This window comes from Salmo trutta, chromosome 6 (genome assembly GCF_901001165.1).
Source record: "Salmo trutta chromosome 6, fSalTru1.1, whole genome shotgun sequence".
Classification (NCBI taxonomy): Eukaryota; Metazoa; Chordata; class Actinopteri; order Salmoniformes; family Salmonidae; genus Salmo; species Salmo trutta.
The window spans coordinates 41,541,688-41,563,458 of NC_042962.1; the positions used below are offsets into that span (position 1 = coordinate 41,541,688).

The window sequence follows — 21,771 nt, forward strand, 5'->3', positions numbered from 1 at the left end:
GGACACACACAGATGTAGTTTGTGGAAGATGTGTTTCTTGGCCCTCATGGCCAAAACAGCAACAAAACAAAGTGGAGAAAGCCAAAGTACAGCCAGACAGGGCGACCCCCCCCCCCCCCCCCCCCCCATCTCCCACAGAGTGCTTTAGACTGGGTTCAAATAGCTTCCAGTTGGTGTTTCTGGTGCAGCTGTGTGTTGTTTCCTCCTTCCTGAGTGATTAGGCATAGCAGTATGTCTGACTGAGGAGACAGGAGGGAGACTTGGAGTTTTTCCTCGTCTGGTTTGAGGTGAGGGAGTGGTAATGCTGGACTGTATTCATTAGTGCACACCGTAGCAAACAGTAACAATTTTTGGGCAACGGAAAACATTTTGAAACGAAAACAAGAGTTTCTTATTGAACAAGTTCAAGTTTGTCCCTCCTCATTTCGGCCCGTTTTGTTTTTAGTGAATAAACAACTGGAGGGGCAGGAGACTTAGTCGGGGTATTATTTAAATGTTATCTGAATATTCTGTATATATAATGTAAATATTACAAATGGACTGTGTTTATTGTAAATATGTGATAAAGTTGTGAGAGTTGTAAAGGGCTTTAATCTATGGACAATTACAGTTCTATGTAAGCCATGTCTTTTGTATGCCTCATACACATTATGTCAGTGCCATGGTCTCTCCTGAGAGTAAATTACTCTGAGACCCTGAGCATGTGAACTCAAGGAAAGTGTTCGGTTGGCCCACCTAAGGTCAGCCTTACTTTATAACCCACACCATACTGATGAATTAATCCCTTTTCCGGCCAACCAGCACTTTCCCGGGGTTCAAAGAGTCAAAGGCTCTGGTAGCTTCAACCGCACAGATCATCACTGCTGCAGCAATAAAATATCCAGCGTTATGCAGACTTCACATATCTGAGGTGGCACTTTAATTCAGAATTTCATTTCAGGCAGAGTCCGGCAGGGTGCCAAATGGCTTTTACCTCCAAGCCCAGAGTAGATTGATGTGGAATAAATGCAATAAAGGCTGAGATGAAATATCAAGCCTATATCTCTAATGCAATCTGCCATTGGCTGGGACCAGGGCTGAAGGGATGATACCGATATGGAGTGCAGGAGGTGCATCCCACGTTCTCCTTAGCTCTCTCTCTCTCTCTTTCTCTTTCTCTTTCTCTTTCTCTTTCTCTTTCTCTATCTCTCTCTCTCTCTCTCTCTCTCTCTCTCTCTCTCTCTCTCTCTCTCTCTCTCTCTCTCTCTTTCTCTTTCTCTTTCTCTTTCTCTTTCTCTCTCTCTTTCTCTCTCTCTCTCTCTCTCTCTCTGCCCTGGTATGGAAGTACTTTATTTTGCACAGTGGGATTAAACTAATTGAAGGATGTTTGCGGCACACCTACACTGTACACACACACACACCATAAAAGCTGACACACACTTTCGCAAAGATCAATTTTCCACCCATATTGTTTTTATGCAGCTTTTGTTTTATTAGGTCATTTTTATTTCGGGCCCCACATTGGCAACTGGAGGTGACGATTTAGTAGAGCTTTGATATCCGTACAGTTCTATCAGCCTGCAGACATGTTCCTCCGTAGAATTGATCATTCAACTTTACAAACGGCAACCCATACTAATGTGCCCGGTTCTGCATCTCAAATGGCACACTGTTCCATATTTAGTGCCCTCCTTTTGACCAGGTCCAATAAGGAATAGGGTGCCATTTAGGACTCACACTTAGTTTCATCACGGGGGAAGTGCCATTGAGGCGTAACAATAGAGAGGTTCAACGTGTGAGTGTGATATCATCCACTGTGTCTGCTACACTCCCTGGGGGGAGATGGGAGCTGTTGGAATCAGATCAATGGCTGTTTTCCGCTTGTAATGAGGAATTGATTGGCCATAGACGTGGGGAGTGTGTGTATGTGTATATGGGGGGGGCAGATTAGTGAGGTCTTGCTTCAGGTCTGATCTGCCCAGAGTCACAAGTCATGGTCACTGTGTTACGGTCACATTTACGGTCCAGTGTACTTGACCACACCAATAGTCAACCAACCGATCACTCCAATTGACCATAGTCTTTAAATACATATATACTCTCACATGCTCAGAGAGAGAGAGGGAGAAAGACAGACAGACACAGACAGAGAAAAACATATTTTTTTAATACAGATGTAAGAAGGTCATACAGAGCATCCCAGCAGTAGATACTCACACCAACCAGACTGGCGGGATCGATGGTGATGCCCCTTTAAAAAGCCTTGGGCCGTAGCCTATAGGCCTATATAGACTCTTTGTGGTTAGCTGTTAGCGGTTTAGCCCCGGGCTGTGTCCCAAATGGCACCCTATTCCCTAAATAGTGCACACCCTATGGGCCCTGGTCAAAAGAAGTGCACTATATAAGGAATAGGGGTGCCTTTTGGGACGCAACTCAGTTATCTGTAACTGTAAAGTTACTGTAAGCGACGGCTCGGAGATGGCTGCTCTGAGTGCTATTTGTTCTAAGGCCAGATTGAAGACGGTAGCCGGGGGAATCTGTTGGGATTTCTCTCCCAGCGTCTACTTAATATTTCAGAGGCACTTATGCCTTATTAGGCGTACATGAGGCGCATGACGTGGCTCTATACTTGGCAGACTAAGAAGCCTTACTTCATTTTAGTGTCTGGGCCTCAGCCCTGTTGTTGACCGTCAGCGCCTGATATCGCTGTGGTTGTTGAGCACTTTAGATTAAGAGTGAATGGTGGTAACAAATATATATCGTCTGGATTGGAAGCAACACGCACGCAAATTCATAGCCATTTTATTTTTTGTATACCCCTCAAAATTTCATTTTGTCAATATAAACTACACAGTTCAGTTGTGAGTGTAGATTACACCTGCCTTACCACTATTTTAGGAACAGATATTTGCATTTTCTGTCAAGTGCAACACTCATCCCACAGAGCGGTGGAAGTGAACTAGACTCTGTTGTTGCTCTCAGTGGTGAGATTGGCAGTATGGGGCTAAGGGTTAGGAGAAATGGTTTCACCCTAGTTATACCATGGTGTTTTCAGACTGGTTGCTGTGTCTCCCTCTCCCAGACACACACATGCAAGCGCACACACAGACACACACATGCAAGCGCACACACAGGCATGCACGCACACATGCGCATACACACACCCTCCCAGGCGAGGCTATCTGTCTGAGGGTCGTCCCCGGCCTGGCGCCTGTAGGGAATGCACAGAGGTGGAGGAAAGTCCCAGAAAAACAAGGAAGGTGTGAAAGGTAATTAGCAGGTTCTGTTAGCAGTTGAGAGGAGGATGAGGGGAAAGGAGTAGAGGAGCGAAGGCATGTCTGGACTGGTGCTGAACAACAGCCCCGAAGGACTTCCTTAAGTTTCCACTCCTCACCCCTTATGGGTTTCTTCTGTCCTCTATGGAGAGCTGGTTGAAACCATCATGGGTCCCAACAAGCAGGACTCCATAACCCATAAAGACCCAGTCACATAGTGAGGGAGAACGGGGAAAGGAAGGAGTCAGAAAATGCGAGGTGAACTCTAATGGACTGAGTGGGATTAGGGTGGGTCTGTCTGTCTGTCTGTCTGTCTGTCTGTCTGTCTGTCTGTCTGTCTGTCTGTCTGTCTGTCTGTCTGTCTGTCTGTCTGTCTGTCTGCGTGCGTTTGCGCACACATGGATGTGTGTGTGAGAAACTCTGTTCTCCCACTCGGCCAGCCTTCATGCATGTATTCATCAGGGCCTGGGGAGACGGAGAGCTCAGGTCAATAATCACATCTGAGAAACACTCAGTCATCGCTTCTAATCCACGACAGGCGAGAGAGCCCACTCCCAAATCAATTAAAACCTAATTAGGTTCTCAGTTCCTTCTCAGGCCTTTTATCTTTTACGTACACACTGCAGTGTGTGTGTGTGTGTGTGTGTGTGTGTGTGTGTGTGTGTGTGTGTGTGTGTGTGTGTATTTGTCTTAAGCATGTGTCAGTTACAGCCAAAAAACATACATACTTTGTGTACACACACACACACACACACACACACACACACACACACACACACACACACACACACACACACACTCATGGATTGCTAGTTTTCTAAGCTTCACCAAGGGAGCTCTGGAGTAATCCTCTTTTAATAGCCACCGTGATGTAGCATTAGGTAGGAATGTGTGTGAATTGGATCAAGGCCCTCACATTAGTGTAGTTTGATCCTGGGCCCGTGCAGGTTTTTGTTCCAGCCCAGCGCAAACACACTTCACTTCAACTCATCAACAAAATCATCAAGCCCTTGATGAGTTAAATCAGGAGTGTTAGTGCTGGGCTCTAACGAATATATGCACACACTGTGAGGCTCCCAGAACAACCATTAACGGCCACTGATCTCTAGAGACTATGTCAATCTAAACATTCCTGCTCCCAATGACAGTGTATGGGGCTGTATTATTTGCGTGTGTGTGTGTGTGTATGCGTGCTCTTGTGTTTGCGTGTGTGTGTGCATGTGTGTGCGCGTGCACACGTGGGTCCAACACAGAACAGTGATCCAGTGCTGTGCTGAAGGCTGCTGAAGGCCTTTCATTGTAATTAGATGTGAGACTGTTTCAACGGCTCTTGTTTGACGGCTCTGTCACATATCCAAGAGCGGGTTGAGGGGGACGCTTATTAATTATTCGTCCCAGGAAGTCCTACTGTGGAAAAGCTGAAATTCACTATTTTCATGAATCTGCTTGCTCTGCCCTCATATTTAGCCTCACGTTGAAGTGTTTTACCTTTTTCCTTACAGGACAACCAGGGCTACAAGTTGATAAACAATTTGACATGAACAGTTGCATTCATGAATTTTATTGACCCATGTCAATAAAGATATAAGGTCTGCCAAGCAAAAAACCTGATCAAAAAAATTCGGGGAAAAAAAGTACAGAAATTGTTTGCTCACTGGGAAATGAATATCCAACTAGTCAGTGACAACTGTGTGGAGTTCGGAGGTTGTGACAGCAACTATGAGCTTATAGACACTATGTCCTGGGATTTCTAATGATCTTCTATGTAGAAAAACACACAGGCACGCACGCACGCACACGCAAGCACACGCGCACACACACAGTATCTCATTCTCAGGTATGCCCCTTTCCTAGTTTCTTAAGTGTCAGTGACTCGTTTCTGTTGAGTTGGCTAATTTTGGAGAGGCAGGTGGGATTTGTCTGAGTCCAAGTTTCCCCTCTCTCTGTCTCTGAAATGACAGTTAAGAATTTGGGTTAGTTCAGGGAGGTCAATAGGTCTTAGGTCGAAGGTCATATGGACTAGAGTTCAATCACATTGAGCCCCAAAGCCGTTTTTTCTCTATTCTTCTCTTTGTCCTTGGTTTTAAGCTTGAATCATCCATTCAAGCATTCTACTGAAATCAATACATCCTTCTCGAAGCACCTCTTTTAACATATACATGATTAAATAAATCCATAGGTAAGATGTCCATATGAGGACAGTCTTAGTTTTGATTAAACAGCTCTTCCTGAGACTAAGGCAACTCCTCCTGAGATTGAAACAATTCCTGAGGCTGTCCTAATACGCCGCACATAAAAACATTTCAAGGATTTTTCATTAAATTCTCTGTGTCTCATTCTCAGGTATGATTTCATTGAGATCCGTGATGGTGGTTCGGACTCGGCTGAGCTGCTGGGTAAACACTGCAGTAACATCGCCCCCCCAGCCATCATCTCCTCTGGCACTGCCCTGCACATCAAGTTTGTCTCAGACTACGCCCACCAGGGGGCTGGCTTCTCACTACGCTACGAGATATTCAAGACAGGTGAGCCAATACTCAAAATGATGTCCGGGGGGGTGCATGATCTTTAAGACAGGTGAGTGAATTCTCTCATTCTGCCTGATGACCTCTTATTGGGGTGTTTTGATTGGTTGTTGATCGTTGGGGGCGGGGGTGTTATTGGTTGTGTGATTTCGACGTTGATGTTTGACTAGTTGCTAATAGGTTGGGAAGGAGACATATGTAGAAAGACTTCGGCCAATCTTAGATGGATGCCAAGTTGTTGCCTCTGAGCATTATATTTATTCAATAAAATGTGTATTTAGAAACCTGTGGACTGCTATTGGTCAATATTGCCCATGAGGCGCTAACATGGCTTTCATCAAACCATGTAATGTGATCTAAGTTCATCCTAATACATTTTTGGGTTGAAACCACAATGGCCAAACTCTCCAATGGCTCTGGGTGGCCATTCCCCTAACTAGCTAACTAGCCTTGTGGAACGGTTGGATGGTTGACTGAGTTCTTGCTATGGATGCCTTGGGCAGAAGGACCTATGATAACCTTCACCTTCACGTGGGGGAGTCTACCTCACACACCGCACACCCATACACACACTCACTCACCTCGCAAACTCACACACACCCCGACCAATTAACTTCAAAAGAGGCAGGGAGGAAAAATAAACATGGTTTTATAGGAAAGGGGGGGAAAAAAAGCCTTAACTCTTTTCATCCTGTCTGAAAAGCATCTCAGGAATGCCTCTTTTAACTGGCCTGGGATCTGCTTCATCTAGGGGGGGGGGGGGTGATGGAGAGAGGTTACAGGCTGTATAGGGAGATGATGAGGAGGGAGGGGTGAGGAGGAGGGGGCAGGATGGGCAAGAGTGATTGAGAGGGGCCACAGGTGGTGAGGAGATGATTACTGGGAGAGGGAGAGGGGGTAGGGTGAGGATGGGTTGGGCTGGGATTTGAGTTTAACGATGGCGCTGGTGGTGGTAGTGCATAAGAGGAAGTGTACTTGACATACAGTACACTTGCGGTAGTGTGCTGATACACTGTACTGAGCTACACTGATACACTCTGTACTGAGCTGTGCTTTGCTTGTAAGATCCCATTGACATTGATTTGTTTGGGTGGGATTCAGGTAGTAGTACCTCCTCTGTTTCAAAACGTTTTTAAACGTGATTTGAAAAACAACCGTTTTGAACGTGGCCCAGTTTTGTCATTTAGCTCGGTTACCAAGGCCACCAGCACAATGATATGATGATGTGATAGGGCTAATATTATACACACATACACACACTCTGCAACAGAATGGATGGGTATGCTGTTGCCATGGTTTTAACAAGAGCCTGCCGTGCATTTGGGCTGCAAAAACAATGGTATGCGTGTGTAGGTGCGTATTTATGTATGTGTGATATGTGTTCGTGGGTGGTTACAGTGTGCTTGGGCGTTATAGGATTCTGTTTGTGTCTATGTAGGCGTATATATATGTGTGTGTGTGTGTGTGTGCATGCTCAATGTGCGTGTGTGTGTGTGTGTTTCTGTGTGAGAGAGATCGACACGCAGAGCATATGTTTTGGAGTGCAGTCTTCTCTCCCTTCGCATCCTACACCCATCATGGTTGTTTATTTGAACAAGTCAGGCTCGGGCCAAATAGTTCCGCAAACCTCAGTAGTTTACGAGTTCTGGGAGAACATTAGAGACTGCCAGGCACAACCCCCCCCCCCCCCCCCCCCCCACCCCCCCCCCCCCCCCCCCCAAATGAGAGAGCTGTTGTTTATTTACAATGATGTTTGTGCGTGAGGGATGTGCGTTCTTGTCTTATTCGTGTGCACTTGCAGTGTGTGTGTGCGTGCGCGCGTGTCTGTGTACATGCTCTAGTCCGTATGTGTTTTGAAGGAGGGCGTCACTAGTGGAGATATGATCTTAGGTCAATACACAGCTTGGAGGTGTGTCTGTCCGGCTGGCGGTTGTCCTCCGCCAGAGCCTGACCCTGACCCGTTCATTATGCAATGGACAACGTTTCAAAATAGTTTGCAACTGAAACTAAAATCAGTGGTTCGTATTGGGCAAGTCCAGGTAATAGTCCCTTCCTGTTTCAGTCTGTTTTCTTCCGTTTGGTGCCAAATGAACACGACCCTGCAATATATCTGTTCTCCTAGACTGCCATCAGCACCCAGGGTTAATGATGAGTAGTATGTTGTAGCTTCATTCAGAGAATACACAGTTAAGTAAGCAGTGTGTGTGTGTGTGTGTGTGTGTGTGTGTGTGTGTGTGTGTGCAGACATGCGTATGTGTTTGTGTATACTGTTCCCACCTTCCTATGTCCAGTGCCGATAATGGATACAGGGATAATAAACAGCAATAAGATATTTGACTTCTCACCCTTAACTGTATTCCCAAATCCCTTTTACCCTGAGCCCCCATCCCATCCCCCTGAGGGAACGTGTGCCCCAAAACAACAACCCAAACCCACCCCACCCCCATCCTACACGCACGCACCATAACCCCACAGTACACCCACTGCCCTCCCTCCCCCCATTATTGTTGTGCCCTACTTTCCTCACACACTGGCGTATTAACCCCTCTTACCAAACCAGCCCCCCACTCCGCCCCCTGTCACGTGACTCTGTTACTGTGACGCTGTTACCACGGCTAGTACGGGAAGACTTCCTGCCAAGCGACCTCCTCCGGCCTCTAGCACTAGCAGAACCAATCGTGATTCGTCTTTCTGTGGTTCCCCTTGGGGTCATGGTCGCTCCCCCCTAACCCAGTCTGTCGGGTTACCTTTGGAATGTAGTGGAATGTAGCCCAGATTGACCAGGGTGACTGACCTGGCTGTGACCCCTTCCTAACGGAATAAAGCATGGCTTCAGTGTAGTGTTCTCTGATCCAGTGGTCGTGCGAGCATACATGCACGCGTAAATAGACTGCGGTGTCTTAACTTGCCAAGCTGTGGTACGCTCACAATGTTGTTTTGCTTTTCTAGGGTTTCCTGTTTTGCTGCCCCCCCCCCCAGACACACAAACAACACACACGCTTCAAGTGTATTTCTGTGAAACCCTTGAGTTGACTCCAGCAAGAGTGGGCTGCGAGACAGAGTGAGAGAGAAAGATAGAGAGTGAGAAAGATAGAGAGTGAGAGAGAAAGATAGAGAGTGAGAGAGAAAGATAGAGAGTGAGAGAGAAAGATAGAGAGTGAGAGAGAAAGATAGAGAGGGAGAGAAAGAGAGGGAGAGAGAGAGCGTTAAAGAGGTTGTAATGTGCAACAGACGGGCGCAAATGTGGAGGTGAACTCTCACAGCATGGGGTGCGTGAGGAGAGGGAGAGGAAGATGAAAAAAGGAGGAGGGGGAAGAGGGTGAATGAACAGACTGCGCATTCCTCCTACGGATGGGGGGGTGAAGGAATGGAGCGTGGGAGGGAGGGGGGATTCCCTGACACAACATGTGCAGAGACTACTCCGTCAGGCACTCGAGCGGAAAGTGCCGACGCGTTTTTACCCAGCAACTCACCCCCCCCCCCTCAACCCCCCCGCCGGCAGACAGCTCTTGCCAAATGGCTGCTCGTGGTGAAATGTGCAAGCCAGGCGAGTGGCTGCTGTGCCAGACTTGTGTCTGTGTGTGTGTGTGTGTGAGGAGAAGAGGGGCTTGTTTTTGGAATGTTCATATACTTGAACTAATAAGCACTAACAAAAGGGAGAGTACTCATGCATACACACCATCTCTCACACACGCCACACACATATTTGGCATGTGACGATGTGAGCGTGCGAGACGGGTGGTAACACACACTGGGCTAATATAGACATGCGATGGTGTGATTGAAGCCCTCTTTCCTCTGCCTGGGTAACAGTCTAGTGCACCCTGACCCAGTATTGAGGATAACTGGCCCAGTGTGTCTCACACAACATGCTGAGGCTTACCACACACACACACACACACACACACACACACACACACACACACTGAGGCACACTTTCATTCACAAACACATACCCTGTCTATCATAAACCACAAAACCTATATAGAATGCAATATGCGTTTTCGTTCAATCAAACACACTATTACAGTGTCACGCATGCACTTCTACACAAACACACACACAGCATTCCCTATTCAGTGAGGGGCAGTCAATGAGCAGTAGTAGACCTGGCTGGAGTAGTGCTTTAGCATGCTTTCTCCTGGACTTGTCTGTTGTTTGTGTGTGTGTGTGTGTGTGTTTCCTCTCTTCCTGCGGTGAAAGGCAGCAGTCCCCATCTCCACGGAGGTCTATAAAAGTGTGTCGGCATAGTGACAGGTTAAGGCAGGCATCACACTGGCCTTGTCTCTACTCGTTAAACGAGAGGGTCTGACTGACCAATGGAGGCACAGGAGACACAAACACGCGCACACACACACACACACACACACACACACACACACACACACACACACACACACACACACACACACACGTACACATACATACATGTACACATGCACGGACGGACAACACACATGCGCAAGAACGCACAGACGGACAACACACAAAGGCCTTAGGAGACACATAGTGAGAACATTCAGACACTACACGTGGTGATGGTTGTGGTGATGGTTGTGGTGGTTGTGATGTGGTTGAAGTACGGTCATACAAGGTCAAATCAGATCTGGGGGGGGGGCTTTGCGTTAGGAGTCACCAAGATGTGTAGAGTGCTTGTCTGTTTGCTGTTGCTTATCTAGTCTTCCATTCCCTCTTTCCACTTTCATCCCATTGTATTCCTTTCCCTGCCTCTTCCTCCTTGCTGCTCTTTCTGTATGCCCCTCACAGAATCATTGCTATGTGCTGTTGGTAGAGCTTGTCTGTGTATTCACAGTTTGCGTGTAAGTATGCGTATATGTGTGTGACCCAGCAACGTTTTGAATAACAAGAGAGGTAGAGGAGAGGGAAGAAAAGAGAGAGAGAGAGAGACAGAGCGAGAGGGTGAGAGGTGGGAGCACAGAGAGTTTGGGGATTGTAAGGTGCAGGTATATATGATCCGTGCTTCGAATAAATGAGAGAGCGAGAGAGACGTGCACATCGCAAATCATTAATGTGCACGTCCATAAACACTCAGTAACTCAGGGGGAAGTTTATATGAGAGGCACATCTGTCGGCGAGCTCAAGGTGAGCCGCCCAGGGCGCATAAATCTGCATAGCTAATGAGCTGCCGACACGCCGGGCCGCTTAGCGAGCTTACTCCCGTTTGTTTTGGCATGTGTTTTTCTTTACTCTTCTTTTCTTTTTTTTTTTGAAGCAAGGGAGTAAACGCAGAGCTTACTGGGCTGTGGGTTGTGGGGACGGTTATGAGGTTTACGATGAGGCGCGTGTGTGTCAAAGGTCAAATGGGGGTGCTTATATTTGTCCTGTTTCGCTGCATGTACAAGAAAGGTAACATGTACGAGGGTAAGGTGTGAAATGGAAATGTTTTTTAAAAAATGTTTATATCCCAACTCCCCCTGAGACACCCTCGGAGAGTGGGGTCATAGCCAGGGATCTGCCATTATTGACGGCGACCCTGAAGCAATTAGGGTTAAGTACCTTGTTCAAGGGCACATCGACAGATTTTTCACCGAGTCAGCTCGGAACCAGCGACCTTTTCGGTTACTGGGCCAACACTCTTAACCACTACCTGCCACCCAGTGTGTGTGTGTGTGTGTGTGTGTGTGTGTGTGAATGTGTGGTACCCAATGAACTGCAACTGGATTCTATTATTGTTGTTTTGCAGTGACAAATGTATTTTCTTTAAAAAAAAAACCCTACTAGTAAAAAAAAATGATTGCTTTTCTGTGGGAAATTGCTCATGTCTGTGTTCTCCATAGGATCGGAATTCTGTTTCCGGAATTTCACCAGCCCTTCCGGAGTGATCGAGTCCCCCGGCTTCCCTGACAAGTACCCCCACAACCTGGAATGTTCTTACATCATCATAACTCCGCCCCACATGGACGTGACCCTGACCTTTTTGACCTTTGACCTGGAGAACGATCCCTTGCTGTCAGGAGAGGGAGACTGCAAGTACGACTGGCTGGACGTGTGGGACGGGCTGCCCCAGGGTGAGTGCTTACCAGACACATGCACGCATGCGTGTCTACACACACATTCACACATACACTTTCATACATACATATGAGGTACCTGCAGGGATTTGAACACAAACACACACATACGCACGTCATCTACAATACCTCAATGAAGCTTTTCCTGCAGCCTTTGTCTCAATAACAATCCCGGAACTATCCCATTCCTGCATTAGCCATTCTACACCTCCCAGGACTTTCCCATGACCTGTTTCCCATTCATCCCCTTCATCACACCTACTTTGCCCCATTTCCCCCTCGCTTCAATCTACCCTTATCACACAGCACTTTCTTCCTGTTTGGGAATAGGGAGTATGGCGAAGTTGCCCCTAGATACTGTTCTTGTGTCAGTTTAGCATTTTTCTCACAAATAGTTACGGTTAGGATTGGGGGAGGGGAAGCTAATCCTAGATCTGTTCCTAGGGGAAACTTCACACGGAAGCGAAAGTGAGAGTGCAGTGCGTGAGGGGTATCGGTTGCCGTGGCGGTGAGGCGCCTGTGGGCGGAGTTACATAATGCACCATAGCTACATGCTAGTGGTATCAGGAGAGATCAGGAAAGGAAGGGAAAGGGAACACACTAGCGGGAGAAGGCTCTGGAGAGCGGGATCAAAGCGCTTCGTATCTACCGCTGAGGCTGGGAGCAAGATGATGTTAGATTAGTAGAGAGGAGAATTTTGACTCTCACTTGCTCAAATATTTTCAACTTGAAATGGCGGCCCCAATACAACAGCTTCAATACCTCCTCACTTAGGGCCAAACTACTCCCATTTTCAATGTGGTTTAAATGGTTGGGTCAATGTAATTACATTACATTTACAGACTAAAACTATACATAATAAAACGAAAGTTTTGGGCATCAGTTCCATTTTAACTCAGAGAAGAGAGACAATATTTATTGAAATGCATTGAAATTCCAATTCAAGAATATATTTTTTTGAGCAAGGGATTTTTCATTACTTGAATTAAGAATTTCAATTAACTTCCTTGATTGTCTGAACTGAAATGGAATTGAGCCCAACCCCATCAAGCACATTAGTCGGAACACTGAAGAGTCTTTAGATCCGAAAGGAAATGAATGGAAAACTGATTTGGGGAATCTTTAGGAACATTGTGTGTGTGTCTGTAATCCAGGGGAGCTGGGTGGGATTGGGTGGGTTTGAGAAGATTGGGTGACAGCAGTGTATAATCTAAAGGCTTCCCCCACAGTGGGTCTTAATCCCAGCCTAAACCACACGAGAGGGAGAGTCTCATGCTGAGACACAGACCTTCAGCGTTTTCATTAGTTGCTTACTCCAGTTTAAGCCTATGTCTGGACTAAAAAGCACTTTCAATGGAGATGCTCACATTCCATAAAATACACTGATGCTAATAAAACATGTTAAATCCCGAAATAAATATATAAAAAATAGGAAACACATCCGAGTTTGCTTTTTGAAAGGCGTGTAGGAATAATTTGATGATATCGAATAAACGTGCAAGTTTTTATTTTATTTCATGAAATACATACATAAAAAGGTCTACCAAGTATTTTCTTCAGTTTATGGCAAACACTGAAAACATACTGTATATGTGGCATGAAGATTCCTCCTAACTATTTGTGTCTGTCTGGGTTTCCAGTGGGCCCTCTGATTGGTCGTTACTGTGGTACTAAGATTCCTCCTGAGATCAAGTCGTCGTCTGGTCTACTGTCTCTGTCCTTCCACACGGACATGGCTGTGGCCAAAGATGGCTTCTCAGCCCGCTACAACATGACGCACAAAGAAGTCAGTGACAGTAAGTAGCCCAACCCCTCTGTCTCTGTCCGCCCGTCTGTCTTTCGTTTTCTCGTTCTCCTGTTCTCGCATTCTATATCCCTTTGTTTTTCTCTCTCTCTCCTTCCATCTCTCTCTCCCTCTACCATTCTATATGTGTCCTATTGTCTGCATAGTCACGTTCTATCTCTCTACCTCTCTTGATCTCCCTTTCACTCCCTCTTCTCTCTCTTTCTTTCCCCCAACCTCTCTGTCTCCTAACCACACCCTCCCTCACCTGGCCCTTTTCTCTTACTTCCCCTCTAACCCCCCCTCTCTCTCCACAGCATTCCACTGCAGTACAGCGTTTGGTCTGGAGTCAGGGAAGATTTCGGATGACCAGATCTCAGCCTCGTCCTCCTTCTACGACGGCCGCTGGTCCCCTCGCCAGGCCAGGCTCAACAACATCGACAACGCCTGGACACCCAGCGAGGACAGCCCCAAGGAGTACATCCAGGTCAGACAGTCAAAAAGAGACACAGCGAGAGAGACCGAGAGCGAGAGACAGAGATATATATATATATATACACACACACACACACACACACAAACAATCAAACACTGTTTTGATAATATGCAGTGTGCGGAGCGGATGCAGGATGCTATCTGTCACTTGATAGATTAGTTTGCTACTCAGGAATGCGCTGTTAGCAGTGGAAGAGTGTGCCATTGATTTTTACCTCCTCCTCTCCCTTATCCCGCTCTCCCTCCCCAACAGCAGCCTCATAGGGTCTGGCAGCACTCCCCACTGTCTTTGTGACAGATGGACATAGCTCTTAACCTGACAGTGATGTCTAGATCCATCTATGGGGCTATATGACTTAAAGGAGTGCAGGATCTGCGTAGTTACTTCATATCTCTATTGAACCAATAACCTTACCTACTAGGTCTCTCGTTCTCTCTCTGTGCCTGGGGAAATGGAGGAAGGTAGAATAGAGCAGAATAGAATTTAATTGAATCAAATAAATAGATACTTTATTGTCATATATTTGTAATAAATGAAAATGTTTCTTCCGCTTCTTCTGAAATGTATCTCATTATTTTCAATCTCGGCCCCTCTCTTCCCCCTTCTACCTCTCTCTCTCTCTCTCTCTCTCTCTCTCTCTCTCTCTCTCTCTCTTTCTCTCTCCCTCTCTCCCTCTCTCCCTCCCTCCCAGGTGGACCTCCACTTCCTCAAGGTGCTGACGGGCATCGCCACCCAGGGAGCGGTCTCCAAGGAGACGCAGAAGTCCTACTTCGTGTCCACCTTCAAGCTGGAGGTCAGCACCAATGGAGAGGACTGGATGACCTATCGCTACGGCAAGAATCACAAGGTAATCTAAAACCCCAATGTAGCACCTGGAACCTAGAACCCAAATGTGAAACCTAGAACCAAATGTGGAACCTAAAACCTAGAACTCCAATGCGGAACCCAGTTCTCAAAGTCTCAGTTGGTTGTATATCAGTTCTTTCAACTGTAGCCTAGCTGGCAAAACTGGTTGAAACAACGTCGTAAGGAATGTGAAATTGGTTGTAATGACGTCATTTCTAACAGTTTTGCCCTCTGGGAGACAAGCTGGTTCAATTTGCTCTGGATAAGCATGTCCTATCCAGACATTTAAATTACTCAAATGTTATTGTAATGTAATTCCCACATGGGTCATGTAATACAAAAGTACACTGCTCCCAAGACAAATCTCTATTAAGCTTGTGTGATTGACCCAACCATTTAAACCACATTGAAAATGGGAGTAGTTTGGCCCTAAGTGAGGAGGTATTGAAGCTGTTGTATTGGGGCTGTTTAATTCAAATATACAGACTAAAACTAGATTAAAACGTTCTTAATTTGTCTGAAATATATCCCAGTTGTCAAGGCCAGGAGAGTTAGCTGCTCTGTTGCTGCTCTTCCGATGATACTGTGGGAATGACTGGGAATTATTTTGAGATTCCTGTTGGGAATGTGTATTGACATGAGTCATGTCCCTATCCCATGAAGTGTCTTCCTGATAGATTGAGAAAGGAGGGAAGGAGGGAGGAACCTACCAAACATGAACAATAGAGTCCTCTGTGTGCCCATATCTATCTCTGCAATTCATCATCCCTTTTACACACACACAAACACACACCAGTGGGGTTGTAAACACAGCTGGAGTGTGGAAGAGGTTTGTGTGTGTGTGCGTGCGTGCGTGCTTGAGTTTGTTTATGGTTGTCAATGGGATAAGGTATGAATATAGTACTCATACTCAATGTAAACGCGAACTTTGACCCAGATATGTAAACTCAGCCAAAAAAGAAACGTCCTCTCACTGTCAACTGCATTTATTTTCAGCAAACTTAACATGTGTAAATATTTGTATGAACATAACAAGATTCAACAACTGAGACATAAACTGAACAAGTTCCACAGACGTGACTAACAGAAATGGAATAACGTGTCCCTGAACAAAGATGGGGGGGGGGGGTCAAAATCAAAAGTAACAGTCAGTATCTGGTGTGGCCACCAGCTGCATTAAGTACTGCAGTACATCTCCTCCTCATGGATTGCACCAGATTTGCCCGTTTTTGCTGTGAGATGTTACCCCAAGGCACCTGCAAGTTCCCAGACATTTCTGGGGGGAATGGCCCTAGCCGTCACCCTCCGATCCAACAGGTCCCAAACGTGTTCAATGGGATTGAGATCTGGGCTCTTCACTGGCCATGGCAGAACACTGACATTCCTGTCTTGCAGGAAATCACGCACAGAATGAGCAGTATGGCTGGTGGCATTGTCATGCTGGAGGGTCATGTCAGGATGAACCTGCAGGAAGGGTACCACATGAGGGATGAGGATGTCTTCCCTGTAATGCACAGCATTGAGATTGCCTGCAATGACAACAAGCTCAGTCCGATGATGCTGTGACACACCGCCCCAGACCATGATGGACCCTCCACCTCCAAATTGATCTCGCTCCAGAGTACAGGCCTCTGTGTAACGCTCATTCCTTCGACGATAAACACGAATCCGACCATCACCTCTGGTGAGACAAAGCCCCGACTCGTCAGTGAAGAGCACTTTTTGCCAGTCCTGTCTGGTCCAACGACGGTGGTTTTGTGCCTATAGGCAACGTTGTTGCCGGTGATGTCTGGTGAGGACCTGCCTTACAACAGGCCTACAAGCCCTCAGTCCAGCCTCTCTCAGCCTATTGCGGACAGTCTGAGCACTGATGGAGGGATTGTGTGTTCCTGGTGTAACTCGGTCAGTTGTTGTTGCCATCCTGTACCTGTCCCGCAGGTGTGATGTTCGGATGTACCGATCCTGTGCAGGTGTTGTTACACGTGGTCTGACACTGCGAGGACAATCAGCTGTCTGTCCTGTCTCCCTGTAGCCTGTCTTAGGCGTCTCACAGTACGGACATTGCAATTAATTGCGCTGGCCACATCTGCAGTCCTCATGCCTCCTTGCAGCATGCCTAAGGCACGTTCACGCAGATGGGCGTCAGGGTCCCTGACGCCCAGGGACCCTGGGCGTCTTTCTTTTGGTGTTTTTCAGAGTCAGTAGAAAGGCCACTATAGTCTCCTAAGTTTTCAGAACTGTGACCTTAATTGCCTACCATCTGTAAGCTGTTAGTGTCTTAACGACCGTTCCGCAGGTGCATGTTCATTAATTGTTTATGGTTCATTGAACAAGCATGGGAAACAGTGTTTAAACCCTTTATAATGAAGATCTGTGAAGTTATTTGGATTTTTACGAATTATCTTTGACAGGGTCCTAAAAAAGGGACGTTTATTTTTTTGCTGAGTTTATGTTAAAGCCACCGTGGACTGTAGAGAGGGGGAGAGTCATCTGCTTTTTAATCCCAACCTCCTTTCTCCCTTTGGGGCCCCTGTGTGTCTTTTTTAGCTTTGGGGCCACTGTGTGTCTGTTTCAGCTTTGGGTGGCAGTGGGGGGCATACAATGTCTGTGAGGCGATTATTTGAGGAAATGGATTTAGAATTAAATTTAAAAAAACTCAACAGCTGGAAATCCCCCCCGCACACACACCACCGCTGACCTTAGAGTGGACTGTCTGGACTGGGGTGTGTGTGTGTGTAGGGTTGGGGGGGGTCACAGTCTGTCTAGTAATATCCAGAACGTACATTTACATACAGACACACATACAGTATGTGCGTACCAGACGTAGGTTTAAATAGATGGGCGGGGTTTGTTCATTTTAGACTATTCTATTGGTACATACACACGCACAGGTCTGGTACACACACATGCACACCCTAAACCTCGTAGAAACATGCCATGATACTCATTCTAACCGCCTCTTTCAATGCCCTCTCTGTGGACGTTATCTGGAGCCGTACAAGATAGAACGTCCCCTGTCCATATGTATGTTCCGTGACAGTTAATCCGACAATGGTGGCGTCTGACAGACACACAGAGTTCGAGTTAGCCTGGCCCTAAGGCCCTAAGCCCTTAGAGATCCTTTAAGTGTTTAAACCAGGGAACACGATGGGGGGCATGGCAATGAAAGGAGATTTGCCCTTCTGATTGTCATTTAACAGTTAGTTTCTAGCTAAACTAATGGGCTGGTTATGGGAGTGTCTGAGTGTGTGTGTGGGGGGAATGTGTGTGTGAGGGGAATGTGTGTGTGGGGGGAGTGTGTGTGTGTGTGTGTGTGTGCGCATGTCACACTAGTGATATGTCGTCAGGTATACGTCAACTACAGTATGAGTAAAGGGATTGGGACTTCCTGTCCGTCTGCTGAGCGTGTGTGTGTGTTTGCAGGATGTCTTTGTCTATGAACCTGTGCATGTCTGCGTGTGTATTTATTTATGTGCAGAAAATGTGTGCGTGTGTGAGGATGCGTGCCTGTATGTGTGCCTATACAGCTCTGGAAAAAATGAAGAGACCACTGCAAAATTATCCGTTTCTCTGGTTTTACTATTTATAGGTATGTGTTTGGGTAAAATGAACATTTTTGTTTTATTCTATAAACTACTGACAACATTTCTCCCAAATTCCCCCAAATAATATTGTCATTTAGAGCATTTATTTGCAGAAAATGACAACTGGTCAAAATAACAAAAGATGCAGTGTTGTCAGATCTCGAATAATGCAAAGACAATAAGTTCATATTCATTTTTAAACACAATACTAATGTTTTAACTTAGGAAGAGTTCAGAAATGAATATTTTGTGGAATAACCCTGATTTTCAATCACAGCTTTCATGCGTCTTGACATGCTCTCCACCAGTCTTTCACATTGATGTTGGGTGACTATGCCACGCCTGGCTCAAAAATTCAAGCAGCTTGGCTTTGTTTGATGGCTTGTGACCATCCATCTTCCTCTTGATCACATTCCAGAGGTTTTCAATGGGGTTCAGGTCTGGAGATTGGGCTGGCCATGACAGGATCTTGATCTGGTGGTCCTCCATCCACACCTTGATTGGCCTGGCTGTGTGGCATGGAGCATTGTCCTGCTGGAAAAACCAATCCTCAGAGTTGGGGAGTATTGTCAGAGCAGAAGGAAGCATGTTTTCTTCCAGGACAGCCTTGTACGTGGCTTGATCCATGCGTCCTTCACAAAGACAAATCTGCCCGATTCCAGCCTTGCTGAAGCACCCCCAGATCATCACCGATCCTCCACCAAATTTCACAGTGGGTGCGAGACTCTGTGGCTTGTAGGCCTCTCCAGGTGTCGCACCCACTGTGAAATTAAGTTATTTTTGACCAGTTGTCATTTTCTGCAAATAAATTCTCTAAATGACAATAGTTTTATTTGGAAATTGGGAGAAATGTTTTCAGTAGTTTATAGAATAAAATAAAAATGTTAATTTTACCCAAACACATACAGTTGAAGTCGGAAGTCATTAAAACTCATTTTTCAACAACTCCACACATTTCTTGTTAACAAACTATATTTTTGGCAAGTCAGTTTGGACATCTACTTTGTGTATGACACAAGTAATTTTTCCAACAATTGTTTACAGACAGATTATTTCATTTATAATTCACTGTATCACAATTCCAGTGGGTCAGAAGTTTACATACACTAAGTTGACTGTGCCTGTAAACAGCCTGGAAAATTCCCGAAAATGATGTCATGGCTTTAGAAGCTTCTGATAGGCTAATTGACATCATTTGAGTCAATTGGAGGTGTACCTGTGGATGTATTTCAAGGCGTACCTTCATGCTCAGTGCCTCTTTGCTTGACATCATGGGAAAGACCTCAGAAAAAAATTGTAGACCTCCACAAGTCTGGTTCATCCTTGGGAGCAATTTCCAAACGCCTTTAGGTACCACGTTCATCTGTACAAACAATAGTACGTAAGTATAAGCACCATGGGACCACGCAGTCGTCATACTGCTCAGGAAGGAGACGCGTTCTGTCTCCTAGAGATGAATGTACTTTGGTGCAAAAAGTGCAAATCAATCCTAAAACAACAGCAAAGGACCTTGTGAAGATGCTGGAGGAAACAGGTACAAAAGTATCTATATCCACAGTGAAATGAGTCCTATATCGAAATAACCTGAAAGGCCGCTCAGCAAGGAAGAAGCCACTGCTCCAAAACCACCATAAAAAAGCTAGACTACTGTTTGCAACTGTACATGGGGACAAAGATTGTACTTTTTGGAGAAATGTCCTCTGGTCTGATGAAAAATATAACTGTTTGGCCATAATGACCATCGTTATGTTTGGAGGAAAAAGGGGGAGGCTTTCAAGCTGAAGAACACCATCCCAACCGTGAAGCACGGGGGTGGCAGCATCATGTTGTGGGGGTGATTTGCTGCAGGAGGGACTGATGCACTTCACAAAATAGATGGCATCATGAGGAAGGAAAAATATGTGGATATATTGAAGCAACATCTCAAGACATCAGTCAGGAAGTTAAAGCTTGGTTTCAAATGGGTCTTCCAAATGGACAATGACCCCAAGCATACTTCCAAAGTTGTGGCAAAATTGCTTAAGGACAACAGCGTCAAGGTATTGGAGTGGCCATCACAAAGCCCTGACCTCAATCCTATAGAAAATTTGTGGGCAGAACTGAGAAAGCGTGTGCAAGCAAGGAGGCCTACAAACCTGACTCAGTTACTCCAGCTCTGTCAGGAGGAATGGGCCAAAATTCACCCAACTTAGTGTGGGAAGCTTGTGGAAGGCTACCTGAAATGTTTGACCCAAGTTAAACAATTGAAAGGCAATGCTGCCAAATATTAATCGAGTGTATGTAATCTTCTGACCCACTGGGAATGTGATGAAAGAAATAAAAGCTGAAATAAATCATTCTCTCTACTATTATTCTGACGTTTCACATTCTTAAAATAAAGTGGTGATCCTAACTGACCTAAGACATGGATTTTTTACTAGGATTAAATGTCAGGGATTGTGAAAAACTGAGTTTAAATGTATTTGCCTAAGGTGTATGTAAACTTCTGACTTCAACTGTACCTATAAATGGTAAAACCAGAGAAAAGGATAATTTTGCAATATGTCTTGTAATTTTTTCCAGAGCTGTATGTGTGCCTGTGTGTGTTGGTTTGTATGTGTGCCTGTGTGTGTTGGTTTGTATGTGTGCCTGTGTGTGTTGGTTTGTGTGCGTGTCTGTGTGTGTTGGTTTGTATGTGTGCCTGTGTGTGTGTTGGTTTGTATGTGTGCCTGTGTGTGTTGGTTTGTGTGCGTGTGTCAAAGTATGTGTGGGAGCAGGGTGCTGACACACGGATACAGCAGCTGGAGGTCTCTAGTCATTGTTCCTTATTGAGCGAAAGAAGGTTGGAAATATCAGCAGTTCTCATAAAGCGGATCTAAAGAATCACGCAAGTAACACCAGGGTCTTGTTCATTAGTGCACACCGTCGCAAACAGAAAAACGAAAATAAGCAATTGTTATTGGACAAATTCAGTTGGCTCCCTTCCCTTTTCAGCCTGTTTGCTTCAGTTTGGTTCCTAGTAAATACACCCCATGTCTATGATTTTGACTGAAATTCCATCATAGCATAGAGTTCCTTTTGTGCCAAATTGCTATTCCTCTTCCTCTGTGTGTGACTGGCAGTTTATTGTTGGAGCATGTGTGATTTATTAAATAGGCATCATGCTTCTCACACATGCACATTGTTACTTGACACAGCTCTCTCACATACACATACACACATGCACTCATAAAGACATACACACTTGCATTCACATTCGCGCACACACACAC

At 45.8% G+C, this 21,771-nt stretch overlaps 1 protein-coding gene across 2 annotated transcripts in view; it reads left to right on the plus strand.

The window, feature by feature from the left end:
* LOC115195929 (neuropilin-2) overlaps positions 1-21,771 on the plus strand; it is a 63,360-nt gene that overhangs the window by 11,532 nt on the left and 30,057 nt on the right. For both annotated transcript variants that reach the window (XM_029756285.1, XM_029756284.1), the window contains exons 3-7: positions 5,598-5,779; positions 11,578-11,808; positions 13,452-13,607; positions 13,912-14,081; positions 14,782-14,937. In XM_029756285.1, the coding sequence (XP_029612145.1) occupies positions 5,598-5,779; positions 11,578-11,808; positions 13,452-13,607; positions 13,912-14,081; positions 14,782-14,937 (895 nt within the window). The remainder of the gene's footprint in view (positions 1-5,597; positions 5,780-11,577; positions 11,809-13,451; positions 13,608-13,911; positions 14,082-14,781; positions 14,938-21,771) is intronic.